This window comes from Oncorhynchus kisutch, linkage group LG21 (assembly GCF_002021735.2).
Source record: "Oncorhynchus kisutch isolate 150728-3 linkage group LG21, Okis_V2, whole genome shotgun sequence".
In the NCBI taxonomy this organism is placed as follows: Eukaryota; Metazoa; Chordata; class Actinopteri; order Salmoniformes; family Salmonidae; genus Oncorhynchus; species Oncorhynchus kisutch.
The window spans coordinates 36,409,677-36,434,788 of NC_034194.2; the positions used below are offsets into that span (position 1 = coordinate 36,409,677).

Below are 25,112 nucleotides of genomic sequence, written 5' to 3' on the forward strand. Positions count from 1 at the left end.
GGTTGTTAGGGTATAGCCAGGCTCTACAGTATGTCTGGGTTGTTAGGGTATAGCCAGGCTCTACAGTATGTCTGGGTTGTTAGGGTATAGCCAGGCTCTACAGTATGTTTGGGTGTGTTAGGGTCAAGGTGTTGCAATACATCACATCCAGAACATTTAGGGGTTCTATTTGGCAGAAAGAGGAAGTGAGGAAGATTAGAGCATGCTGGGTATCTGTTCAGCAACCAGGCACATTCCTTCACACCCCATAGGCATCTGGATGGGGGGGAGGAGGGATGAGGGAGTCTCGAGGGAAGTAGGGGGAGAGAGGGAGGGGGAGGGCTGAACGACCGTCTGCCACGAGTTAGCTCCTCACAAACCGATTAATGCACTGGTTGCTAGGCGACGGGAACGCCTCCATGGCAACACATGGGCTGAGACTGGTGCACCACATAGCTATTTGTTGCCTGGTGCAAGAAGGAAAAAGGAGAGAGAGAGAGAGAGAGAGGGAGACAGCAGTAGGACAACAGAGAGAGAGAGGGGGGGAAGAGAAGGAGAGGGGGAGAGAGAGTAAGAGAAAGAGAGAACGAGGGAGAAGGGGAGTAGAGGGAAGGAGAGAGGGAGAGTGGAGAGATAGGAAGAGAGAGAGGAGGGGAGAATGATACACAGAGGGAACTGAACATGTGAGTGAGACTTCTGTGAACAAAATACTCATCTCCATCTTCTGTGTGTGTGAATATCTGTGAAGACGAATACGATCATTAGTTACTATCTGCTCCATTAGCAGTTTAATAATCTGTGTGCTGTGTGTGACTGTATTCGCCTGCAATTGTGTGTGTGTGTGTGTGTGTGTGTGTGTGTGTGTGTGTGTGTGTGTGTGTGTGTGTGTGTGTGTGTGTGTGTGTGTGTGTGTGTGTGTGTGTGTGTGTGTGCGTGTGTGTGCTATATGTGTCTGTTTGTCTATTTGTAATGTGTTTGAGCACCTGTTCACGACTGTGTGCGTCCATGTGTGTGCATCCGTGCAAGCTCATTTGTGTGTGTGTTTTTGGGGGCCCGTCATGAAAAATCACCTCTGTGGACCACATCAATTGGGCTGTTCTCTGTGGTAATCATAGGGATAGATTAATGGCAATGCAAGGGCTTCCAGGAATATAATCACTGTAATCAGAATCAGTGGCTTATGGGCTAAAACCCCAGCTTTCATTTCAGTTTGTCTGCTTCTCAAAAAGACTCTATTCTCTATATACAGTGTAACCCCAAGTACATGGAGTTTCCAGCCAAATAAATATAGTAGCCAGCCAGGGAGTTCCAGGCTGGAAAGGTCCGGGGTGACATGCCCCCTTGAAAAAAAATATCAGAACAAGCTATTTTGCTGGTATCTGGTACATTCTAATGCCTTTAATTCCATCTGAAATTCATAGCTAAATTATTGAATATTTTAACAACTTTACCTCACAGAGTTAAAATGAAATCAGAGAGACAGTATGAATTCGGCTTGTTTTTAGTTGTTTTGGATATCGTCTAAGCTTATACAATCAGCACTATTTTCGAAGTAAGAAAACGTTTTTTAACAATAAACTTTTAGATTAATATCTTATTTACTGCAAGATAGGAATTGCTATAATGATGTTTGTTCTTCAAATTATGTATTTTATTGAGTTAGGGAACCAATGTGTCATTTTTTTATTTGGGTGATCTAACCCTTTAACAGTCAATCACTGTGGTTGGGATTGCCAGGGAATGGGGCAGGTTGTTTGTGAGTCACAGAGTTGGTAGGGTTACAGACCTGTCAATCAATCACTGTGGGTGGGAATTTGAGGGAAGGCAGTAGATTAGTAACCTAGTCAGAAAATCGAGTCTAATCTACTCTTTCAATGTAATTTGTTTTGGCAAAAATCTATGAAAAAGGTTGTGTTCTGTCAACATGGATTCACTGTTGAGAATCATTATACACTAAACAAAAATATAAACTCAACATGTAAAATGTTGGTCCCATGTTTCATGAGCTGAAATAAAAGATCCCAGAAATATTCCGTTCAGACAAAAAGTGTATTTATCTCAAATGCTGTGCACAAATTTGTTTACATCTCTGTTAGTGAACAGGCCACTGAAAGGCCACTCTAAAACAGTGGCGCTGTTTTTTTGTTGCAGCTAGCTTGCAGCTATCTTTAAAAATAATGACTGTGAAACATGGTTGCATTTAAACTTTAGATGACAGGTTAGTGAGATGGTGATGAAATGCATTTGCAATGGGAAGTGATAGCTGATTTGTTAATTTAATTTTGGAATGAAATGGCTGTGCTTTTTGTGTAGTTCTGATTTTATGGGGCCTACTGGAGTGAATGGGCTGCTGATTCTTTATTTGATGCTGTGTGTGACTGCTGTGACTGCTGTTTCCTGTCTACCAGCCGTGTCTACAGTTGAAGTCGGAAGTTTAAATACACTTATGTTGGAGTCATTAAAACTTGAATTTCAACCACTCCACAAATTTCTTGTTAACAAACTATAGTTTTGGAAAGTCGGTTAGGACATCTACTTTGTGCATGACACACGTAATTTTTCCAACAATTGTTTACAGACAGATTATTTCACTTATAATTCACTGTATCACAATTCCAGTGGGTCAGAAGTTTACATACACTAAGTTGACTGTACCTATAAACAGCTTTAAAAAATCCAGGAAATTATGTCATGGCTGTAGAAGCTTCTGATAGGCTAATTGAAATAATTTTAGTTGGGAGCAATTTCCAAACCCCTGAAGGTACCACGTTTATCTGTACAAACAATAGTACGGAAGTATAAACACCATGGGACCACGCAGCCGTCATACCACTCAAGAAGGAGACGCGTTCTGTCTCCAAGAGATGAACGTACTTTGGTGCGAAAAGGGCAAATCAATCCCAGAACAACAGCAAAGGACTTTGTGAAGATGCTGGAGGAAACGGGTTCAAAATAATCTATATCCACAGTAAAACAAGTCCTATATCGACATAACCTGAAAGGCCGCTCAGCAAGGAAGAAGCCACATCTCCAAAACCGCCATAAAAAAGCCAGACTGTGGTTTGAAACTGAGCATGGGGACAAAGATCGTACTTTTTTGGAGAAATGTCCTCTGGTCTGATGAAACAAAAATAGAACTGTTTGGCCATAATGACCATCGTTATGTTTGGAGGAAAAAGGGGGGAGCTTGCAAGCCGAAGAACACCATCCCAACCGTGAAGCATGGGGCTGGCAGCATCATGTTTGGGGGTGCTTTGCTACAGGAAGGACTGGTGCACTTCACAAAATAGATGGCTTCATGAGGCAGGAAAATTATGTGGATATATTGAAGCAACATCTTAAGACATCAGTCAGGAAGTTAAAGCTTGGTTGCAAATGGGTCTTCCAAATGGACAATGACCCCAAGCATACTTCCAAAGTTGTGGCAAAATGGCTTATTAAGGACAACCAAGTCCAACTATTGGAGTGGCCATCACAAAGCCCTGACCTCAATCCTATAGAAAATGTGTGGGCAGAACTGAAAACGTGTCTGCGAGCAAGGAGGCCTACAAACCAGACTCAGTTACACCAGCTCTGTCAGGAGGAATAGGCATAAAAAAAGAACACAGGTGCAGAGAGGCGGGACAGACGGACAGAACAGTGTTTCCTTGACATCGCTGGCTTTGTGACTGACAGGCGCCTGTACCCTATCAATAGATCACTGGAAGATGTATATCGTTCATTCTAGCGGACAAGGGTACAGATCTTTCTGACAAGCGAATTCAAAAGTTTAAATGAAATGAATGCTAGTTATTTCATGAGGTGGAAAAGAGAAAACTGTATATAAGGCAGTACTTTTCACCATGGCCCTGGTAATATGGTGCAATTTCAGACGCACACTTTCTGTCTGTCTGAAGCAGCTTGCAGCAGAGCTTACATGACCACATGATTAACCATCTCTCTCTCTCTCTCCTCAGTCCTCTACTTTGGCCAAGGAGTCCCTTCTTCAGAAAGAATGGAGTTCTCTTACAAGGTAGGATACCATCCAGCATTGCTTTGTCTTTTTTGTGAGTCTGTATCCATCGCTCTCTCCCTCTCTTCCTCTCTCTCCCTCTCTCTTCCCCTCTCTCTCCCCCCTCTCTCTCTCCCCCTCTCTCTCCCCCCTCTCTCTCCCCCTCTCTCTGTGTCTCTCTGTCTCTGTCCCTCCCTGACTCTCTGTCTCTGTCCCTCCCTGACTCTCTCTCTCTCTCTCTCTCTCTCTCCTCACACTCTCTCTCTCATCTCAGATGCCAACTCCTGTGTTTTCTGGAGTTCTGAATTATTTTTTAGAAGGCACCTTGAGAATACCAAGTGCTGCATCCTGAGACTTGACAACATTCCAGAGGATGCTTCTGTTTGAGTGGGCATTTGAAAGTAAAACAATCTGATCTGAAGCTTGGGAAGGCATCCTGTGATTTTTTTCCACCTCCACTTTATCTCTCTATCCCCCTCTCGCCTTTCTATCTCCCTTCACTTTCCATCACTTATCACTTTTCCTCCCTGCCTCAACCACTTCTCCTCTCGCTCTCTCTCTCTCATTCCCATCCTCCTCATCACTTCTCTCTCTTCTCTCCCTCTCCTTGACTTCCTCTCCCTCTATCCTCCCTCTCTTTTGTCCCTTGTGGGCTGGCTGGCAGTTTAAATGGACATTCAATCCCAATCCCAATCTATTTTGAGAGTACAGTGGGACATCGGTGCTCTAAATGGAGGGAAATGGATACATTAGATGTCTGGTCCGTGTCCTCCATCCCCTCCACCACCATGCCTTGGCCGTGATAATGGAGTAATGGTCAAGGAGCCCATGTAGAGAGTGTCTGAGGGGCCCGGCCTCCCTACAGACCTGCCTGTGACTGATGGGTCTAGCGGATGGGAGGGGTGAGGAGAATGGATAAAGATGTTGGGTAGATTGTTAACAGATAGCGAGGGAGAGAGAGAGGGAGGGTGATAAACAGGAAGAGAGACAGAGAGTTGAGACACAGTATAGTACAGTGGAGGCTACTCAGAGGAGGAAAGGGAGGACCATCCTCCTCAGTGACTTTTCATTCTACCAATTCTGTTGGAAAACGTTTCTTAAAACTTTTTAAGGCTAGGGGGCACTATTTTCACATCCAGATGAAAAGCGTGCCCAAAGTAAACTGCCTGCTACTCAGGCCCAGAAGCTAGGATATGCATACAATTGGTAGATTTGGATAGAAAACACTCTAAAGTTTCTAAAACCGTTATGTCTGTGGGTATAATTATGTCTGTGTGTATAACAGTACTTATTTGGCAGGCAAAACCCCGATGACAAACCAACCAGGAAAAAAAAAATTGAGGTCACTCTCCATTCAATGGGTTTCTATGTGGATCTAGATTTCTAAGATACTTGCTTGCAGTTCCTATCGCTTCCACTAGATGTCAACAGTCTTTAAAAATTGTTTGATGTTTTTCCTTTGAGAAATTAAGAAGTAGCCATTTCCTTTCTGGGAGTCGAGCCAAGTGTACTGTTGTGGTTGGGGCGCACGACCTGAAAGCTCACTACACTTTGTTTTCATCCGGTATTGAACAGTTTCTTCCGTCTTAAATTGTATCCATTATTTACATTTTAAAATACCTCAAGTTAGGAAAGTTGTTTGAAATGTTTGGATCAAGTTCAGGTAACTTATTAGATACTTTGTAGTCATGTTGCGCGAGTTGGAACCGGTGTATTTTCTGAATCAAATGTGCCAAATAAATGGACATATAACGACGGAATTTATCGAACAAAAGGATCATTTGTGATGTTTAATGGACATATTGGAGTGCCGACAGAAGAAGATCTTCAAAGGTAAGACATGAATTATATCGTTATTTCTGACTTTTGTGTCACGCCTGGCGGGTTAAAATATGATTTTCATGTGTTTGTTTGATTGGGTGGTATCCTCAGATAATAGCATGGTTTGCTTTCACCGTAAAGCCTTTTTGAAATCTGACACTGTGGCTGGATTAACAAGAAGTTCATATTTAAACTGATGTATAACACTTGTATGAATTATTATTATGAGTATTTCTGTTTTTGAATTTGGCGCGCTGCTATTTCACTGGGTGTTGTCAAATCAATCCCGTTAACGGGATTGGCTCACGAAGGGATCACTAAGAATTTAAACGGAAACAAACGGATCGAAATTGGGATAAACATACCAGAATTTGTCCAAAAGAAACTCTCCTTTGCAACTGTTGATTACTAATGATTACACCCTAGATCAGCTAGATGCAGACAAGAGTGTGCAAGTTGGCATTGAATTTGTCACCTACATTGTAAACTTTCATTCATAGGCTATGTTGTAGCAACCTCATGATGGGTATTGGGAAAATGACAGTATCATGTAATAGCCTAAACCTCTCGATGTTACATTGAACTGGGTGAATGGAATATGAACGACAGTCTTCCAAAATGCTGTAATAGAATAAAGGCCATGGTTATGAAAAGGTGAAGTGTCCTCCCTTATCTTTAATGGCACTGACCGCCACTGGTATAGTAGTGGACTAAGGACAGACACTATTACCCAAATTAAATTCCATTTAAGAAGCTTTATCGGCATGGAAAGTGTAAGAACTTACATTACGCTATCTGCTCTCTGTCCCAGTCTCACAGTTCACTATCCCAGTCCCACAGCTCACTATCCCAGTCCCACAGCTCACTATCCCAGTCCCACAGCTCACTATCCCAGAGTCACAGCTCACTATCCCAGTCCCACAGCTCACTATCCCAGTCCCACAGCTCACTATCCCAGAGTCACAGCTCACTATCCCAATCCCACAGCTCACTATCCCAGTCCCACAGCTCTCTATCCCAGTCCCACAGCTCACTATCCCAGTCCCACAGCTCACTATCCCAGTCCCACAGCTCACTATCCCAGAGTCACAGTTCACTATCCCTGTCCCAAAGCTCACTATCCCAGAGTCACAGTTCACTATCCCTGTCCCAAAGCTCACTATCCCAGAGTCACAGTTCACTATCCCAGTCCCACAGCTCACTATCCCAGAGTCACAGTTCACTATCCCAGTCCCAAAGCTCACTATCCCAGTCCCACAGCTCACTATCCCAGTCACAGCTCACTATCCCAGAGTCACAGCTCACTATCCCAGTCCCACAGCTCACTATCCCAGTCCCACAGCTCACTATCCCAGTCCCACAGCTCACTATCCCTGAGTCACAGCTCACTATCCCAGAGTCACAGCTCACTATCCCAGTCCCACAGCTCACTATCCCAGTCCCACAGCTCACTATCCCAGAGTCACAGCTCACTATCCCAGAGTCACAGCTCACTATCCCAGTCCCACAGCTCACTATCCCAGTCCCACAGCTCACTATCCCAGTCCCACAGCTCACTATCCCAGAGTCACAGCTCACTATCCCAGAGTCACAGCTCACTATCCCAGTCCCACAGCTCACTATCCCAGTTCCACAGCTCACTATCCCAGAGTCACAGCTCACTATCCCAGTCCCACAGCTCACTATCCCAGAGTCACAGCTCACTATCCCAGTCCCACAGCTCACTATCCCAGTCCCACAGCTCACTATCCCAGTCCCACAGCTCACTATCCCAGAGTCACAGCTCACTATCCCAGTCCCACAGCTCACTATCCCAGTCCCACAGCTCACTATCCCAGAGTCACAGCTCACTATCCCAGAGTCACAGCTCACTATCCCAGTCCCACAGCTCACTATCCCAGTCCCACAGCTCACTATCCCAGTCCCACAGCTCACTATCCCAGTCCCACAGCTCACTATCCCAGAGTCACAGCTCACTATCCCAGAGTCACAGCTCACTATCCCAGAGTCACAGCTCACTATCCCAGAGTCACAGCTCACTATCCCAGTTCCACAGCTCACAGCCTTGGCCTATTGGAAGTGTCTATGCTGTAATAATGTAATGTCTCTGTATCTCCTCCATTCTAGCCTTGTTCTCCAAGCTTATACAGTGTAGGTGACGTGTGTGACTGCTTTACATTCCATCTCAAAATTATACAAGACCTGTTTAAGTTGAGTAACAACCCATTGTAAACCATACGGTATATGTAAAATAAAATAAAGTTGCACATTCCATAAGACAAACATTAAACTTTCTGGCGCAGGCGTTCCGCTAGCAACCCACCTCGACAAAATCGGATGAAATTGCAGAGCTCCAAATTCAAAATACAGAAATAGTCATAATAAACATTTTAAAAAATACAAGTGTTGTACATCGGCTTAAAATTAACTTCTTGTTAATCCAGACGCTTTGTCAGATTTCAAAAAGGCTTTACGGCGAAAGCATACCATGCGATTATCTGAGGACAGCGCCCCGTGTACAAAAGCATACAAACATTTTCCAACCAAGTAGAGGAGTCACGAAAGTTTTGTTCAGTAACCCACTGGCTCAAAGGCAGTCAAAACATGCAGACGAATACAACCTAATATTACCGGTCAAGTTCGTCGAAACATGTCAAATTATGTTTATAATTAATCCTCAAGTTGTCAATTGTCAAAATAATCGATAATAATTTTACAGAACAATAGCGTATTCAATAGAAAGGAAAAACAATGAAGGGCGCACACTCGGTCACGCGCGCAAACCAGCACAGCATGATTCTACAGTCCACTGACAGAAATGTCTCATTCTTCTTCATTTTTCAGAAAACAAGCCTGAAACCATGTCTAAAGACTGTTGAAATCTAGTGGAAGCCATAGGAACTGCAATATGGGTCCTAACCCATTAAATACTCTATAGGCATTCAATTGAAAACTACCCACATCAAAAAAATCCCACTTCCTGGATGGATTGTCCTCAGGTTTTCGCCTGCCATATAAGTTCTGTTATACTCACAGACATTATATTTTAACTTCTTGGTTACAGGGGGGCAGTATTGAGTAGCTTGGATGAATAAGGTGCCCAGAGTAAACTGCCTTCTACTCTGTCCCAGATGCTAATATATGCATATTACTAGTATTGGATAGAAAACACTCTAAAGTTTCTAAAACTGTTTGAATGATATCTGTGAGTATAACAGAACTCATATGGCAGGCGAAAACCTGAGACAAAACCAACCAGGAAGTGGGAAATCTGAGGTTGTAGTTTAATTTAAGTGATTGCCTATCCAATATCCTGTGTCTATGGGGCCAGATTGCACTTCCCAAGGCTTCCAGCAGATGTCAACAGTCTTTAGAAAGTTGTTTGAGGCTTCTATTGTTGAAGGCTGTCGAATAAGAGCTGTTTCAACAAGTGGACTAGGCTGAGGCCAATCAGTTGTTTACTGCGCAGTCACGCGGGTGCGCCGTTCCTTCTTTTTCCTCTGTAATGAATACGCTATTGTCCGTTTGGAATATTATTGAAGCTTTATTATAAAAAGACCCTAAGGATTGATTGTAAACATCGTTTGACATGTTTCTACAAACTGTAATGGAACTCTTGACTTTTCGTCTGGATTTTGCGCTCGCACATTGTGCCTTTGCAATAGTGAACTAAATGCGCAAACAAAATGGAGTTATTTGGACATAAATATGGGCGTAATCGAACAAAACAAACATTTATTGTGGGAGTCCTGGGAGTTCATTCCGATGAAGATCAGCAAAGGTAAGTGAAGATTTATAATGCTATTTATGACTTTTGTTGACTCCACAACTTGGTGGGTAACTGTATGGCTGGCTTTTGTGGCTGAACGCTGTTCTCAGATTATTGAATATTGTGCTTTTGCCGTAAAGCTTTTTTGAAATCTGACACAGCGGTCGCATTAAGAACAAGTTTATCTTTAATTCTATGTAAAACATGTATCTTTCATCAAAGTTTAAGATGAATATTTCTGTTATTTGATGTGGCTCTGCAATTTCTCCGGATGTTTTGGAGGCATTTCTGAACATGGCGCCAATGTAAACTGAGGTTTTTGGAGATAAATATTAACTTGATCGAACAAAACATATATGTATTGTGTAACATTGAGTCCTGGGAGTGTCATCTGATGAAGATCGTCAAAGGTTAGTGATTAATTGTATCTATATTTCTGCTTTTAGTGACACCTCTCTTTGGTCGGAAAATGGATGAATGCTTTCTGTGACTAGTTGCTGACCTAACATAATGATATGTTCTGCTTTCCCAGAAAAACCTTTTTGAAATCGGACACTGTGGTTGGATTAACGAGAAGTGTATCTTTAAAATGGCGTGAAAAACTTGTATGGTTGAGGAATTTTAATTATGAGATTTCTGTTGTTTTGAATTTGGCACCCTGCAATTTCACTGGCTGTTGGAGAGGTGGGACGCTAGCGTCCCGAACGATCCCAGAGAGGTTAACAGTGTTTGGAAGATTTAGAGTGCTTCCTATCCAAATCTACCAATTATATGCATATCCTAGCTTCTGGGCCTGAGTAACAGGCAGTTTACATTGGGCACGCTTCTCATCCAGACGTCGAAATACTGCCCCCAAGCCTTAAGAAGTTATAAGACCCCTTCTTCTTCCCTAGTCCTTTTCAGCTGCAGCATACTGTAAATAGGAGTTAGAGTACTGTATTTTATATAGGAGTTCTGTGTTCTGTGAGTTCTGTGTTTTCTATAGGAGTTCTGTGAGTTCTGTGTTTCATATAGGAGTTCTGTGTTCTGTGAGTTCTGTGTTTTATATGGGAGTTCTGTGAGTTCTGTGTTTTATATAGGAGTTCTGCGTTCTGTGAGTTCTGTGTTTTAAATAGGAGTTCTGTGTTTTCTATAGGAGTTCTGTGAGTTCTGTGTTTTCTATAGGAGTTCTGTGAGTTCTGTGTTTTATATAGGAGTTCTGTGAGTTCTGTGTTTTATATAGGAGTTCTGTGTTCTGTGAGTTCTGTGTTTTATATAGGAGTTCTGTGTTTTCCTGGCAGCAGAATTGTTTTGACTGAGAGAGAGGCCACTTTGAAATGGTTGCTTTCCCAAGGTCCGCTGGGAATGAACTTTAACCCTGAAATCTGGACACTGAGTCTGATCTCTTTTGGCTGCAGGCTCACACAAGCCAACACACACACACACACACACACACAGACACTGAAACACACACACAAGCAGGGAAGCACACTCACACACAGCAAGCCATGTGGAACAAATTTAAGAGTCTGAACATAAAGCACATGAAGGAACTAGTCATCTCTCTCTGGCTGAAGCTGACCTGAAAAGCAGAGTCTCTCTCTCACACACACACTCTCTCTTTTTAGTTTTCATGTATGCCCTATTCTCTTTCTTGGTATCCTGTCCAGAACTACTTGTCAGTGCTGTGAAAGTGGGGTATTTTCTCTCTCTTCCCTTGATAATGACAGGGCGTAAAGATAAAGTGTGTTGTCTCCCATCTCAGTTTACAGCATTGCTTCTCAGGGTTTATACATGCGGAGACCAACCAGCTCTCACAGTCTCACGTCAGAATTAGACGTTAAATCCATTTTTCTCAAACGTCAAATTTCGGAGTTGTTCCACACATCACATTTTGAAGTGTTTAACCCCCGAAGGTCAATGTTAACCTAATCTAATTAGCATAATACAAAAAAAACATTTAAAAATGTCAGAAAGTATAGTCTAAAATGGAGTAACTACTTTGTTTCCCTCATCAATCTACACACAATACATCAAATAAAAAACTGAAATATCACATTTACTTAAGTATTCAGACCCTTTACTCAGTACTTTGTTGAAGCAGCTTTGGCAGCAATTATAGCCTTGAGTCTTCTTGGGTGTGACACTATAAGCTTGGCACACCTGTATTTGGGGAGTTTCTCCCATTCTTCTATGCAGATCCTCTCAAGCTCTGTCAGGTTGGATGGGGAGCATCACTGCAAAGCTATTTTCGATCGAGTTCTAGTCTGGGCTCTGGCTGGGCCACTCATTGACATTCAGAGACTTGTCCCGAAGCCCCATCAGACCAGAGATCTTGTTTCTCATGGTCTGAGAGTCCTTTAGGTGCCTTTTGGCAAACTCCAAGCGGGCTGTCATGTGCCTTTCACTGAGGAGTGGCTTCCGTCTGGCCAATCTACAATAAAGGCCTGGTTGGTGGAGTGCTGCAGAGGTGGTTGTCCTTCTGGAAGGTTCTCCCATCTCCACAGAGGAACTCTGAGCTCTGTTAGAGGGACCATCGGGTTCTTGGTCACCTCCCTGACCAAGGCCCTTCTCCCCCGATTACTCAGTTTGGCCGGGCGGCCAGCTCTAGGAAGAGTCTTGGTGGTTCCAAACTTCTTCCATTTCAGAATGATAGAGGCCACCGTGTTCTTTGGGACCTTCAATGCTGAATAATTTTTTTGGTACGCTTCCCCAGATCTGTGTCTTGACACAATCCTGTTTCCGAGCTCTACGGACAATTCCTTCAACCTCATGGCTTGGTTTTTGCTTTGACATGCGCTGTCAACTGGGTTCCCAAGGGCTCCAGAGTGGCACAGTGGTCTAAGGCACTGCATCTCAGAGAAAAGAGGCGCCACTACAGTCCTTGGTTTGAATCCAGGCTGTTTCACATCCAGCTGTGGTTTGGAGTCCCATAGGGCGGCACACAATTTGCACAGTGGGTTTGGCTTGGGTAGGCCGCCATTGTAAGTAAGAATTTGCCTAGTTAAATAAAGATTTTTAATTTTCTTTACTGTGGGACCTTATAAAGACAGGTGTCTGCCTTTTTAAAGCATCTCCAATCAATTGAATTCACCACAGGTGGACTCCAATCAAATCTTTATTTAACTAGGCAAGTCATTTAAGAATAAATTCTTAATTTCAATGACGACCTAGGAACAGTGGGTTAACTGCCTGTTCAGGGGCAGAACGACAGATTTTTACCTTGTCAGCTCGGGGATTCCATCTAGCAACCTATCGGTACTGTCCAACGCTCTAACCACTAGGATACCTGCATTATTGTGTGTAGATTGTTGCGAAAAATCAATAATGTAATCCCTTTTGGAATGAGGCTGTAATGTAACAAAACCTGGACAATTGTAAGAGGTCAGAATCATTTCAGAATGTTTAGTTTGGACTGTTTAGTGCCAGAAATAAGGGGTTAAAAACCTGTTTTAAAAAAGTGTGTCTATATATGTATATATATATATATATATTTATTTATGTATTTATTTGATCATATCTGTAGTGAATCTGTTATTCAATGAGTTTGTGTGAGCTAATAGTCCTGTCCTGCTAAGCATTCAAAATGTAATGAGTACTTTGGGTGTAAGGGAAAATGTACGGAGTAGAAAGTACATTCTTATCTTTCGGGATGTAATGAAGTAAAAGATACCCAAAAACAACTTAAGTAGAGATCAAAAAATGTTTTTACAGAAATACTTTAGGCCAGGCAAAGCAGCGCCAGGGATAGGCCAGGCCAGTGTTTGGGTTAGGCCAGGCCAGGCATACTGTGTCTATCTAGTGTAAACAGGATCTGTCGGCAGCCTCCCAAATAGCACCCTATATTATTCAAAATAGCCCCCTGTTCCCTATATTATTCCAAATAGCACCCTTTTCCCTATATTATCCTAAATAGCACCCTGTATTATTCTAAATAGCACCCCGTTCCCTATATTATCATAAATAGCACCCAGTTCCCTATATTCTCCCAAATAGCACCCTGTTCCCTATATTCTTCCAAATAGCACCCTATATTATTCTAAATAGCACCCTGTACCCTATATTCTCCCCCAAATAGCACCCTGTTCCCTATATTCTCCCCCAAATAGCACCCCGTTCCCTATATTCTCCCAAATAGCACCCCGTTCCCTATATTCTCCCAAATAGCACCCTGTACCCTATATTCTTCCAAATAGCACCCTGTACCCTATATTCTTCCAAATAGCACCCTGTACCCTATATTCTCCCAAATAGCACCCCGTTCCCTATATTCTCCCAAATAGCACCCTGTACCCTATATTCTCCCAAATAGCACCCCGTTCCCTATATTCTCCCAAATAGCACCCTGTACCCTATATTATTCTAAATAGCACCCCGTTCCCTATATTCTCCCAAATAGCACCCTGTACCCTATATTATTCTAAATAGCACCCTGTTCCCTATATTCTTCCAAATAGCACCCTGTTCCCTATATTCTCCCAAATAGCACCATGTTCCCTATATTCTCCCAAAGGTAGTAAAGGGAAAAGGGTGCCAGTTGAGACGCTGGCTCAGAGTTATTTCCTGCCTCTCCTTCGCCGTAGCATGATCTACCACTGTGTGGCATGTGGAATGGGAGCGGTCACCACGGCAACGGAAAGCCTTGCCCACCACCGGAGCGAGAGAGAGAGAGCAGAAAAGGGGGAGGGAAGGAGAGAGGGGAATGTTAACCCAGAGAGACATACGTACATACGGGCACACACACACACAGCGAGTGATCAAGATTACAATGGAGACAGAGTGCAGGCAGGTAGGCAGGTAGGGATGTAGGCAGTTAGGCAGGAAGTTAGGCTGGCATGCAGGAAGGCAGGTAGGGATGTAGGCAGGCAAGCAGGGATGCAGGCAGGCAGGAAGTTAGGCTGGCATGCAGGATTTACTGAGAAGGTTAACAGGAGCAGCATTACCAACATTATAGTCACACCCAGATTACAAGTGAACGAGATTACAATGGAGACAGTGTGCAGGCAGACAAGGGTGCAGGCAGACAAGGATGCAGGCAGGCAGGGATTCAGTTAGGCAAGTAGGCAGGCACGCAAGGACTTACTGATAAGGAGCCGCATTACCAGTATTATAGTTAGCCCCACAACCAGAGTCAATAGGATTAACATGGATAGTCTTCAGTTCTAACTCAGGAGCTAATAGAATTAGACGACACACACAGCTAGAAACACAGTCATATACAGTACCTTGTGGAAAGAGAAACACAGTCATATACAGTACCTTGTGGAAAGAGAAACACAGTCATATACAGTACCTTGTGGAAAGAGAAAAACACAGTCATATACAGTACCTTGTGGAAAGAGAAACACAGTCATATACAGTACCTTGTGGAAAGAGAAACACAGTCATATACAGTACCTTGTGGAAAGAGGAACACAGTCACATACAGTACCTTGTGGAAAGAGAAACACAGTCATATACAGTACCTTGTGGAAAGAGAAACACAGTCATATACAGTACCTTGTGGAAAGAGAAAAACACAGTCATATACAGTACCTTGTGGAAAGAGGAACACAGTCATATACAGTACCTTGTGGAAAGAGAAACACAGTCATATACAGTACCTTGTGGAAAGAGAAACACAGTCATATACAGTACCTTGTGGAAAGAGGAACACAGTCATATACAGTACCTTGTGGAAAGAGAAACACAGTCATATACAGTACCTTGTGGAAAGAGAAACACAGTCATATACAGTACCTTGTGGAAAGAGAAACACAGTCATATACAGTACCTTGTGGAAAGAGAAACACAGTCATATACAGTACCTTGTGGAAAGAGAAACACAGTCATATACAGTACCTTGTGGAAAGAGAAACACAGTCATATACAGTACCTTGTGGAAAGAGAAACACAGTCATATACAGTACCTTGTGGAAAGAGAAACACAGTCATATACAGTACCTTGTGGAAAGAGAAACACAGTCATATACAGTACCTTGTGGAAAGAGAAACACAGTCATATACAGTACCTTGTGGAAAGAGAAACACAGTCATATACAGTACCTTGTGGAAAGAGAAACACAGTCATATACAGTACCTTGTGGAAAGAGAAACACAGTCATATACAGTACCTTGTGGAAAGAGAAACACAGTCATATACAGTACCTTGTGGAAAGAGAAACACAGTCATATACAGTACCTTGTGGAAAGAGAAACACAGTCACATACAGTACCTTGTGGAAAGAGAAACACAGTCATATACAGTACCTTGTGGAAAGAGAAACACAGTCATATACAGTACCTTGTGGAAAGAGAAACACAGTCATATACAGTACCTTGTGGAAAGAGAAACACAGTCATATACAGTACCTTGTGGAAAGAGAAACACAGTCATATACAGTACCTTGTGGAAAGAGAAACACAGTCATATACAGTACCTTGTGGAAAGAGAAACACAGTCATATACAGTACCTTGTGGAAAGAGGAACACAGTCATATACAGTACCTTGTGGAAAGAGAAACACAGTCATATACAGTACCTTGTGGAAAGAGAAACACAGTCATATACAGTACCTTGTGGAAAGAGAAACACAGTCATATACAGTACCTTGTGGAAAGAGAAACACAGTCATATACAGTACCTTGTGGAAAGAGAAACACAGTCATATACAGTACCTTGTGGAAAGAGAAACACAGTCATATACAGTACCTTGTGGAAAGAGAAACACAGTCATATACAGTACCTTGTGGAAAGAGAAACACAGTCATATACAGTACCTTGTGGAAAGAGAAACACAGTCATATACAGTACACAGATGGGTTACATCTTAGTGCTGTGATGAGATAGTGGCAGACCACATTTGTGATGTGACATGCTGTCTACAACATGCTGTCTACAACATGCTGTCTACAACATGCTGTCATAGGCTAAATCAAAAGCAAATGGTGGTCATCAGTGTGTACGGTCATATACCCACAATAATTTCATGATTGTGAATAGCCAGATTAATATAAAAGTTACATTTAAGTGTTTACATGCGTTTCAAGAACTACAATTTTCCTTCTAATCGTGTTTACATGGACAAATCTGATATCAGGCCCCCTGATGAGACTTTTATGAATGCTGAAAATCGCCAATCGGAATAAACATTCTACCACAGCGACGATGATATTTGTTGCGAAGCCTAAAACTATTTCTAAGATGAATACTTTGAGTTTTTGCGAACTCACTTCACTCGCGTAACAGAAGGAAACTCGTGCTGCACATGTGCAGATCAAATACACCGCTGTAATTCTGATTAAGGAATTTACATCTTGTAATAATTTGAAAGATTGCTCAGAAAACCAGGTGTTTTATTCAGCGTATGCTTACTTTGATTATGATCTTACACTGATTAAGATAAGCAGAGTAAGTTGTTTACATGACTAATGCCATACTTGGCCTTCTGCCATAATTTGTTTTTTATCAAGTTATTAGTGTGCATGTAAACATACTAATTTCTGAAAAGCACACTGACCCCGGAGATCCAGAGAGAGATGTGGATGACAGCTGTTTTACTGAACTGAACTGGAGATTCTGTGATGAGCTGAGCTGAGCTGAGCTGAGCAGCCAGCTTCAAATCAAATCAAATCAAATGTATTTGTCACATACACATGGTTAGCAGATGTTAATGCGAGTGTAGCAAAATGCTTGTGCTTCTAGTTCCGACAATGCAGTAATAACCAACGAGTAATCTAACCTAACAATTCCAAAACTACTACCTTGGACACACAAGTGTAAAGGGATAAAGAATATGTACATAAATATATATGAATGAGTGATGGTACAGAACGGCATAGGCAAGATGCAGTAGATGATATAGAGTACAGTATATACATATGAGATGAATAATGTAGCGTATGTAAACAAAGTGGCATAGTTTAAAGTGGCTAATGATACATGTATTACATAAAGATGCAGTAGATGATATAGAGTACAGTATATACATATACATATGAGATGAGTAATGTAGGGTATGTAAACATATTAAGTAGCATTGTTTAAAGTGGCTAGTGATATATTTTACATCAATTTCCATCAATTCCCATTATTGAAGTGGCTGGAGTTGAGTCAGTGTGTTGGCAGCAGCCACTCAATGTTAGTGGTGGCTGTTTAACAGTCTGATGGCCTTGAGATAGAAGCTGTTTTTCAGTCTCTCGGTCCCTGCTTTGATGCACCTGTACTGACCTCGCCTTCTGGATGATAGCGGGGTGAACAGGCAGTGGCTCGGGTGGTTGTTGTCCTTGATGATCTTTATGGCCTTCCTGTGACAGGTGGTGTAGGTGTCCTGGAGGGCAGGTAATTTGCCCCCGGTGATGCGTTGTGCTGACCTCACTACCCTCTGGAGAGCCTTACGGTTGTGGGCGATAGCAGTTGCCGTACCAGGCGGTGATACAGCCCGACAGGATGCTCTCGATTGTGCATCTGTTTGTGAGTGCTTTTGGTGACAAGCCGAATTTCTTCAGCCTCCTGAGGTTGAAGAGGCGCTGCTGCACCTTCTTCACGACGCTGTCTGTGTGGGTGGACCAATTCAGTTTGTCCGTGATGTGTATGCAGAGGAACTTAAAACGTACTACCCTCTCCACTACTGTCCCATCGATGTGGATAGGGTGGTGCTCCCTCTGCTGTTTCCTGAAGTCCACGATCATCTCCTTTGTTTTGTTGACGTTGAGTGTGAGGTTATTTTCCTGACACCACACTCCGAGGGCCCTCACCTCCTCCCTGTAGGCAACTTGTGGTTGTTGGTAATCAAGCCTACCACTTTAGTGTCGTCCGCAAACTTGATGATTGAGTTGGAGGCGTGCATGGCCACGCAGTCGTGGGTGAACAGGGAGTACAGGAGAGGGCTCAGAATGCACTCTTGTGGGGCCCCAGTGTTGAGGATCAGCGGGGTGGAGATGTTGTACCTACCCTCACCACCTAGGAGCGGCCCGTCAGGAAGTCCAGTACCCAGTTGTACAGGGTGGGTTCGAGACACTGGGTCGAGACCCAGTACTTCCGGCGCAGACAGAGATGGCTGCCTTGCTTCGCGTTCCTAGGAAACTATGTAGTATTTTTTTTTTTTACGTGTAAATAAATTCCAGTAAAAAGCCTGGAGCATAGAATTTAAAAGGTCTTTTTGGATATTATTCATCCTTATCAGACACGGTTTTTACATGGATGATACTGGAAAGAATAGAACACGATGAAAAATCTGGGAAACCAGGCTTGCTATTCATAGCTAACTTTGAAAAGGCTTTTGATTAAGTATGACTGGAATGTATATATAAATGCCTGGAATATTTCAATTTTGGAGAATCTCTTATAAAATCGGTTAAAGTTATGTATAGTAACCCATGGTGTAAAATAGTAAATAATGTCTCTCATCTCAGAAGGTTTTAAACTGTCAAGAGGAGTTAAACAAGGTTGTCCACTATCGGCATATCTATTTACTATGGCCTTCGAAATGTTAGCTATTTAAATCAAATCCAACAACAATATCATAGGGCTAGAAATCCAGGGTTTAATAACAAAGGTGTGATGATGATTCATGTTTTATTTTACATCCACAAATGAATCCCTCCACAGCCTCATAGAGGATCTAGATACTTTTCCTAACCTCTCTGGATTACAACCAAACCAACTATATTATGTATTGGATAACAAAAAAAATTAACTTTTGCATTACCTTGTAGTTTACCAATTAAATGGCCTGACGGTATACATATCCAGAAAGAACAAAATCATCTCACTACAATACATTTTAATAGAAAGTTAGCAAAATAGATAAGATATTGCTACCATGGAAAGGAAAATACCTGTCTATTTGTGGAAAAATCACCTTGATTAACTCTTGAGTCATATCCCAGTTGACCTATTTGCTTATGGTCTTGCCTACACTCAGTAACCTGTTTTTTAAATTTCACGAGCAAAAATATGTATATATATATTTTTAATGGCAAACCAAACAAAATTAAACAGGCTTATTAATATAATCAATATGAGTTCGGAGAGCAAAACATGTCAAATATTAAAGCAGTAGACCTCTAACTAAAGGCGTCCATCATATAAAAGTTACACTTATATCCAAACTGGTTCTCAAGCGGATTAGTAAGGTCTCACACCATGTTCAAGAACAGCTTTTTTCCCTTTATTCAAATGACAACTTCTCACTTCTCACTTCTCATTGCTATTTTTAAAACAAGCCATAGAAAGTTGGTTGCAGTTTCAGTTTAATCCACCAGAAAAGACAGAACAAATAATATAACAAATATTGTTGTAATTCTCAAATATAAGAATTGATAAAAAAACATACTTTTTGATCAATTTAAAAAAAGTTATAATCTTTGTAAATGATATCCTAAATAGGTCTAGCGGAGTTATGTCACACATGCAGCTAACTAAAATATATGGCAATGTCTGCTCTACCCAAAATTACAACCAACTAACAGCTAATTGCAGCACAATACAAATGTCTGGGTGACCATTTGATTAGCTGTTCAGGAGTCTTATGGCTTGGTGGTAGAAGCTGATAAGAAGCCTTTTGGACCTAGACTTGATGCTCCGGTACAGCTTGCTGTGCGGTAGCAGAGAGAACAGTCAATAACTATTGGTGACTGGAGTCTTTGACAATTTTTAGGGCCTTCCTCTGACACCACCTGGTACAGAGGTCCGGGATGGTTTTTAGACACCTTGACGTTTGTTACTTTACAGGTTTATTCTAAAATTGATTATTTAAAAAAGAATGGGAGAAACTCCCCAAATACAGGTGTGCCAAGCTTGTAGCTTCATAACCAAGAATACTCAAGGCTGTAATCGCTGCCAAAGGTTCTTCAACAAAGTACTGAGTAAATGGTCTGAATACTTATGTAAATGTGCTATTTCCATATTAAATTTGTATACATTTTTATACATTTGCAAAAATGTATGAAAACCTGTTATTGCTTTGTCATTACGTGGTATTGTGTGTAATGTGATGTGGGGGGGGGGGGGGGGGGGACTATTTAATCAATTTTAGAACATGGCTGTAACATAAAAAAATGTGGAAAAAGTAAAGCGGTCTGAATACTCTCCGAATGCGCTGTGTATAGGTACAGATTTACAAGAAAATACATGGGGGAGCGTCTGTGATGAGCTGGAGCGTAACTGGAGTGTCTGTGATGAGCTGGAGCGTAACTGGAGCGTATGTGATGAGCTGGAGCGTCTGTGATGAGCTGGAGCGTCTGTGATGAGCTGGAGCTTGCTTTGTCATTACGTGGTATTGTGTGTAATGTGATGTGGGGGGGGGGGGGGGGGGACTATTTAATCAATTTTAGAACATGGCTGTAACATAAAAAAATGTGTAAAAAGTAAAGCGGTCTGAATACTCTCCGAATGCACTGTGTATAGGTACAGATTTACAAGAAAATACATGGGGGAGCGTCTGTGATGAGCTGGAGCGTAACTGGAGCGTCTGTGATGAGCTGGAGTGTCTGTGATGAGCTGGAGCGTAACTGGAGCGTCTGTGATGAGCTGGAGCGTAACTGGAGTGTCTGTGATGAGCTGGAGCGTAACTGGAGTGTCTGTGATAAGCTGGAGCGTAACTGGAGCGTCTGTGATGAGCTGGAGCGTCTGTGATGAGCTGGAGCGTAACTGGAGCGTATATGATGAGCTGGAGTGTCTGTGATGAGCTGGAGCGTAACTGGAGCGTCTGTGATGAGCTGGAGCGTCTGTGATGAGCTGGAGCGTAACTGGAGCGTCTGTGATGAGCTGGAGCGTAACTGGAGCGTCTGTGATGAGCTGGAGCGTCTGTGATGAGCTGGAGCGTAACTGGAGCGTATGTGATGAGCTGGAGCGTAACTGGAGCGTCTGTGATGAGCTGGAGCGTAACTGGAGCGTCTGTGATGAGCTGGAGCGTCTGTGATGAGCTGGAGCGTAACTGGAGCGTCTGTGATGAGCTGGAGCGTAACTGGAGTGTCTGTGATGAGCTGGAGCGTAACTGGAGCGTCTGTGATGAGCTGGAGCGTAACTGGAGTGTCTGTGATGAGCTGGAGCGTAACTGGAGCGTCTGTGATGAGCTGGAGCGTAACTGGAGCGTCTGTGATGACCTGGAGCGTAACTGGAGCGTCTGTGATGAGCTGGAGCGTAACTGGAGCGTCTGTGATGAGCTGAGCTGAGCAGCCTCAAATAACTGGAGCGTCTGTGAAGAGCTGAGCTGAGCTGCCAGCCTCAAATCACTGGAGCGTCTGTGAAGAGCTGAGCTGAGCTGCCAACCTCAAATAACTGGAGTGTCTGTGAAGAGCTGAGCTGAGCTGCCAGCCTCAAATAACTGGAGAGCAGGGGATGAGCTGAGCTGAACAGCCAGGATCAAGTAACTGTGAGATGAACTGAGCTCAGCAGCCAGGCTCAAATACCTGGAGCGTCAGTGATGATCCTTTCTTTCTAAATATCTCTTTCTCTATCCTCTCTAAATATCTCTTTATCTATTTCTTTCTGTAAAACTTTCTCTAAGTAAGTTATGCAGACAACAAGCTCTTGCAGTCTCACTGTAGAATTTAATGTTTCTCCAAATGTCAAAATTCAAAGTGTTTTTGACACCCTGGGCTGACTCCTGCTCAGCGTAGTTCTGGTTCTCCAAATGTCAAATTTAGAATGATAAGGGTTAAGGTTTTGGATAGGGTTAAAACATGAAGTTTATGCACTCATTTGGGATGTTTAGGGTAAGGGTTAAGGTTTGGGATAGGGTAAAGCGTCCACCATTGGGATTGAACATGTAACCTTCTGATTCAGTGTCATGGGATTCAGCAATCCACCACTACTTTCCACAACACCTTTACAAAACTGAAGCCTACTTGATGGTAATAGTGCTCACTGTTGCCCCTAGTGGCCGGTTTGAATACATTTCCCGAAGTGCGTAGATGTCCAAAAGTCACTCTTGAGCGATCTGCCTGAGACAGAGAATAACAGAACATTGTCCTAGCCATACATAGAAACACACACACGCACAATCCCCCCCTCTCCACAAACGCACCATCCCCCCTCCACACACGCACACAATTCCACTCCCCACACACACACAATCCCTCCTCCCCACACACACACAATCCCTCTACACACACACACACAATCCCCACCTCCCCACACATGCACAATCACCCCTCCATACACATGCACAATCCCCCTCCCCCCACACACACAATTCCCCCCTCCCCACACACAATCCCCCCCACACACAATCCCCCTCAAACACGCAATCCCCCCCTCCCCATACACAATCTCCCCTCCCCATACACAATCCACCCCTCCCCACACACAAGCCCCCCACATACACAATTCCCCTCCCACACACAATCCCCCCCTCCCACACACACAATCCACCCCCACACATACAAACCCCCCCACACACAATCCCCCCTCCCACACACACAATCCCCCCCTCCCCACACACAATCGCCCCCTCCCCACACACAATCCTCCCCTCCCCACACACAATCCTCCCCACACACACAATCCACCCCCCCACACACAACCCCCCCTCCCCACACACAATTCCCCCTTCCCCACACACAATCCCCCTCCCCACACACAATCCCCCTCCCAACACACAATCCCCCCCTCCACACACACAATCCCTATTACTAGTCTGTTCAACCTCTCTTTCATATCGTCCGCGATTCCTAAAGATTGGAAAGCTGCCTCGGTCATCCCCCTCTTCAAAGGGGGATGACACTCTAGACCCAAAATATTACAGACCTATATCTATCCTGCCCTGCCTTTCTAAAGTCTTTGAAAGCCAAGTTAACAAACAGATCACTGACCATTTCGAATCCCATCGTACCTTCTCCGCTGTGCAATCCGATTTCTGAGCTGGTCACGGGTGCACCTTAGCCACGCTCAAGGTACTAAACGATATCATAACCGCCATCGATAAAAGACAGTACTGTGCAGCCATCTTCATCTATCTGGCCAAGGCTTTTGACTCTGTCAATCACCGTATTCTTATCGGCAGACTCAACAGCCTTTGTTTCTCATATGACTGCCTTGCCTGATTCACCAAGAGTTATGTGTGTAAAATCGGAGGGCCTGTTGTCCGGACCTCTGGCAGTCTCTATGGGGGTACCACAGGGTTCAATTCTTGGGCCGACTCTTTTCTCTGTATATATCAATGATGACTTAGAATATGTGGACAACTACAAATACCTAGGTGTCTGGTTAGACTGTAAACTCTCCTTCCAGACTCATATTAAGCATCGCCAATCCGAAATTAAATATAGAATCGTCTTCCTATTTTTCAACAAATTCTCCTTCACTCATGCTTCCAAACATACCCTTGTAAAACTGACTATCCTACCGATCCGCGACTTCAGCGATGTCATTTACAAAATAGCTTCCAACACTCTACTCAGCAAACTGGATGCATTCTATCACAGTGCCATCCGTTTTGTCACCAAAGCCCCAAATACCCCCCACCACTGCGACCTGTATGCTCTCATTGGCTGGCCCTCGCTACATATTCGTCGCCAGACCCAATGGCTACAGGTCATCTATAAGTCTTTGCTAGATAAAGTTCTGCCTTATCTCAGCTCACTGGTCACCATAACAACACCCACCCGTAGCACACGCTCCAGAAGGTATATCTCACTGGTCATCCCCAAAGCCAACACCTCCTTTGGCCGCCTTTCCTCCCAGTTCTCTGCTGCCAATGACTGGAACGAATTGCAAAAATCGCTGAAGTTGGAGACTTATATCTCCCTCACTAACTTTAAATATCAGCAATCTGAGCAGCTTACCAATTGCTGCAGCTCATCTGTAAATAGCCCAAACAACTACCAACTACCTACCTCATCCTCATTTAAATGTACTCTTTTTGCTCTTTTGCACACCATTATTTCCACTTGCACATCATCATCTGCACATCTATCTCTCCAGTGTTAATTTGCTCAATTGTAACTACTTCACTACTGTTGGCCTATTTATTGCCTTACCTCCTTACTCCATTTGCACACACTGCATATAGATTTTACTATTGTGTTATTGACTGTATGTTTGTTTATCCCATGTGTAACTCTGTGTTGTTGTTTTTGTCACACTGCTTTGCTTTATCTTGGCCAGGTCGCAGTTGTAAATGAGAACTTGTTCTCAACTGGCCTACCTGGTTAAGTAATATATATATTTTTTTTATAAAATACCCCCTCCCCTCACACACAACCCCCCCGCCCACACACACACACACAAACACAATGCCCCCATTCCACACACACAACCCCTCCTCACACACACACATACCCCCCCATCCCACAAACACAACCCCCCACCACACACACACAACCCCCCCCCCCTTCCACACACACAATTGCCCCTTCGCCCCACACACAATCCCCCCCACACACACACAACCCCCCCATCCCCTCCCCACACACACAATCCCCCCCCCCCCCAACACACACACACGTCAAGGTATAGCTACATCCAAATATCAACAGCCTGTGTGCGTTAACATCAACACAATGCTGAGACCTGTGATCCTGCTAACCTCAGCCGTTGGGCGGCATTTAGCCTAGTGGTTATAGCGTTGGTCCCCTGAGCAAGGAAGT

At 43.3% G+C, this 25,112-nt stretch overlaps 1 protein-coding gene across 1 annotated transcript in view; it reads left to right on the top strand.

Moving 5' to 3' along the window:
• Nucleotides 1-25,112, top strand: part of LOC109880775 (forkhead box protein N3-like) — a 70,540-nt gene that overhangs the window by 27,109 nt on the left and 18,319 nt on the right. Inside the window, exon 3 of the mRNA XM_031800119.1 lies at nucleotides 3,936-3,991. Within this exon, the coding sequence (XP_031655979.1) occupies nucleotides 3,936-3,991 (56 nt within the window). The remainder of the gene's footprint in view (nucleotides 1-3,935; nucleotides 3,992-25,112) is intronic.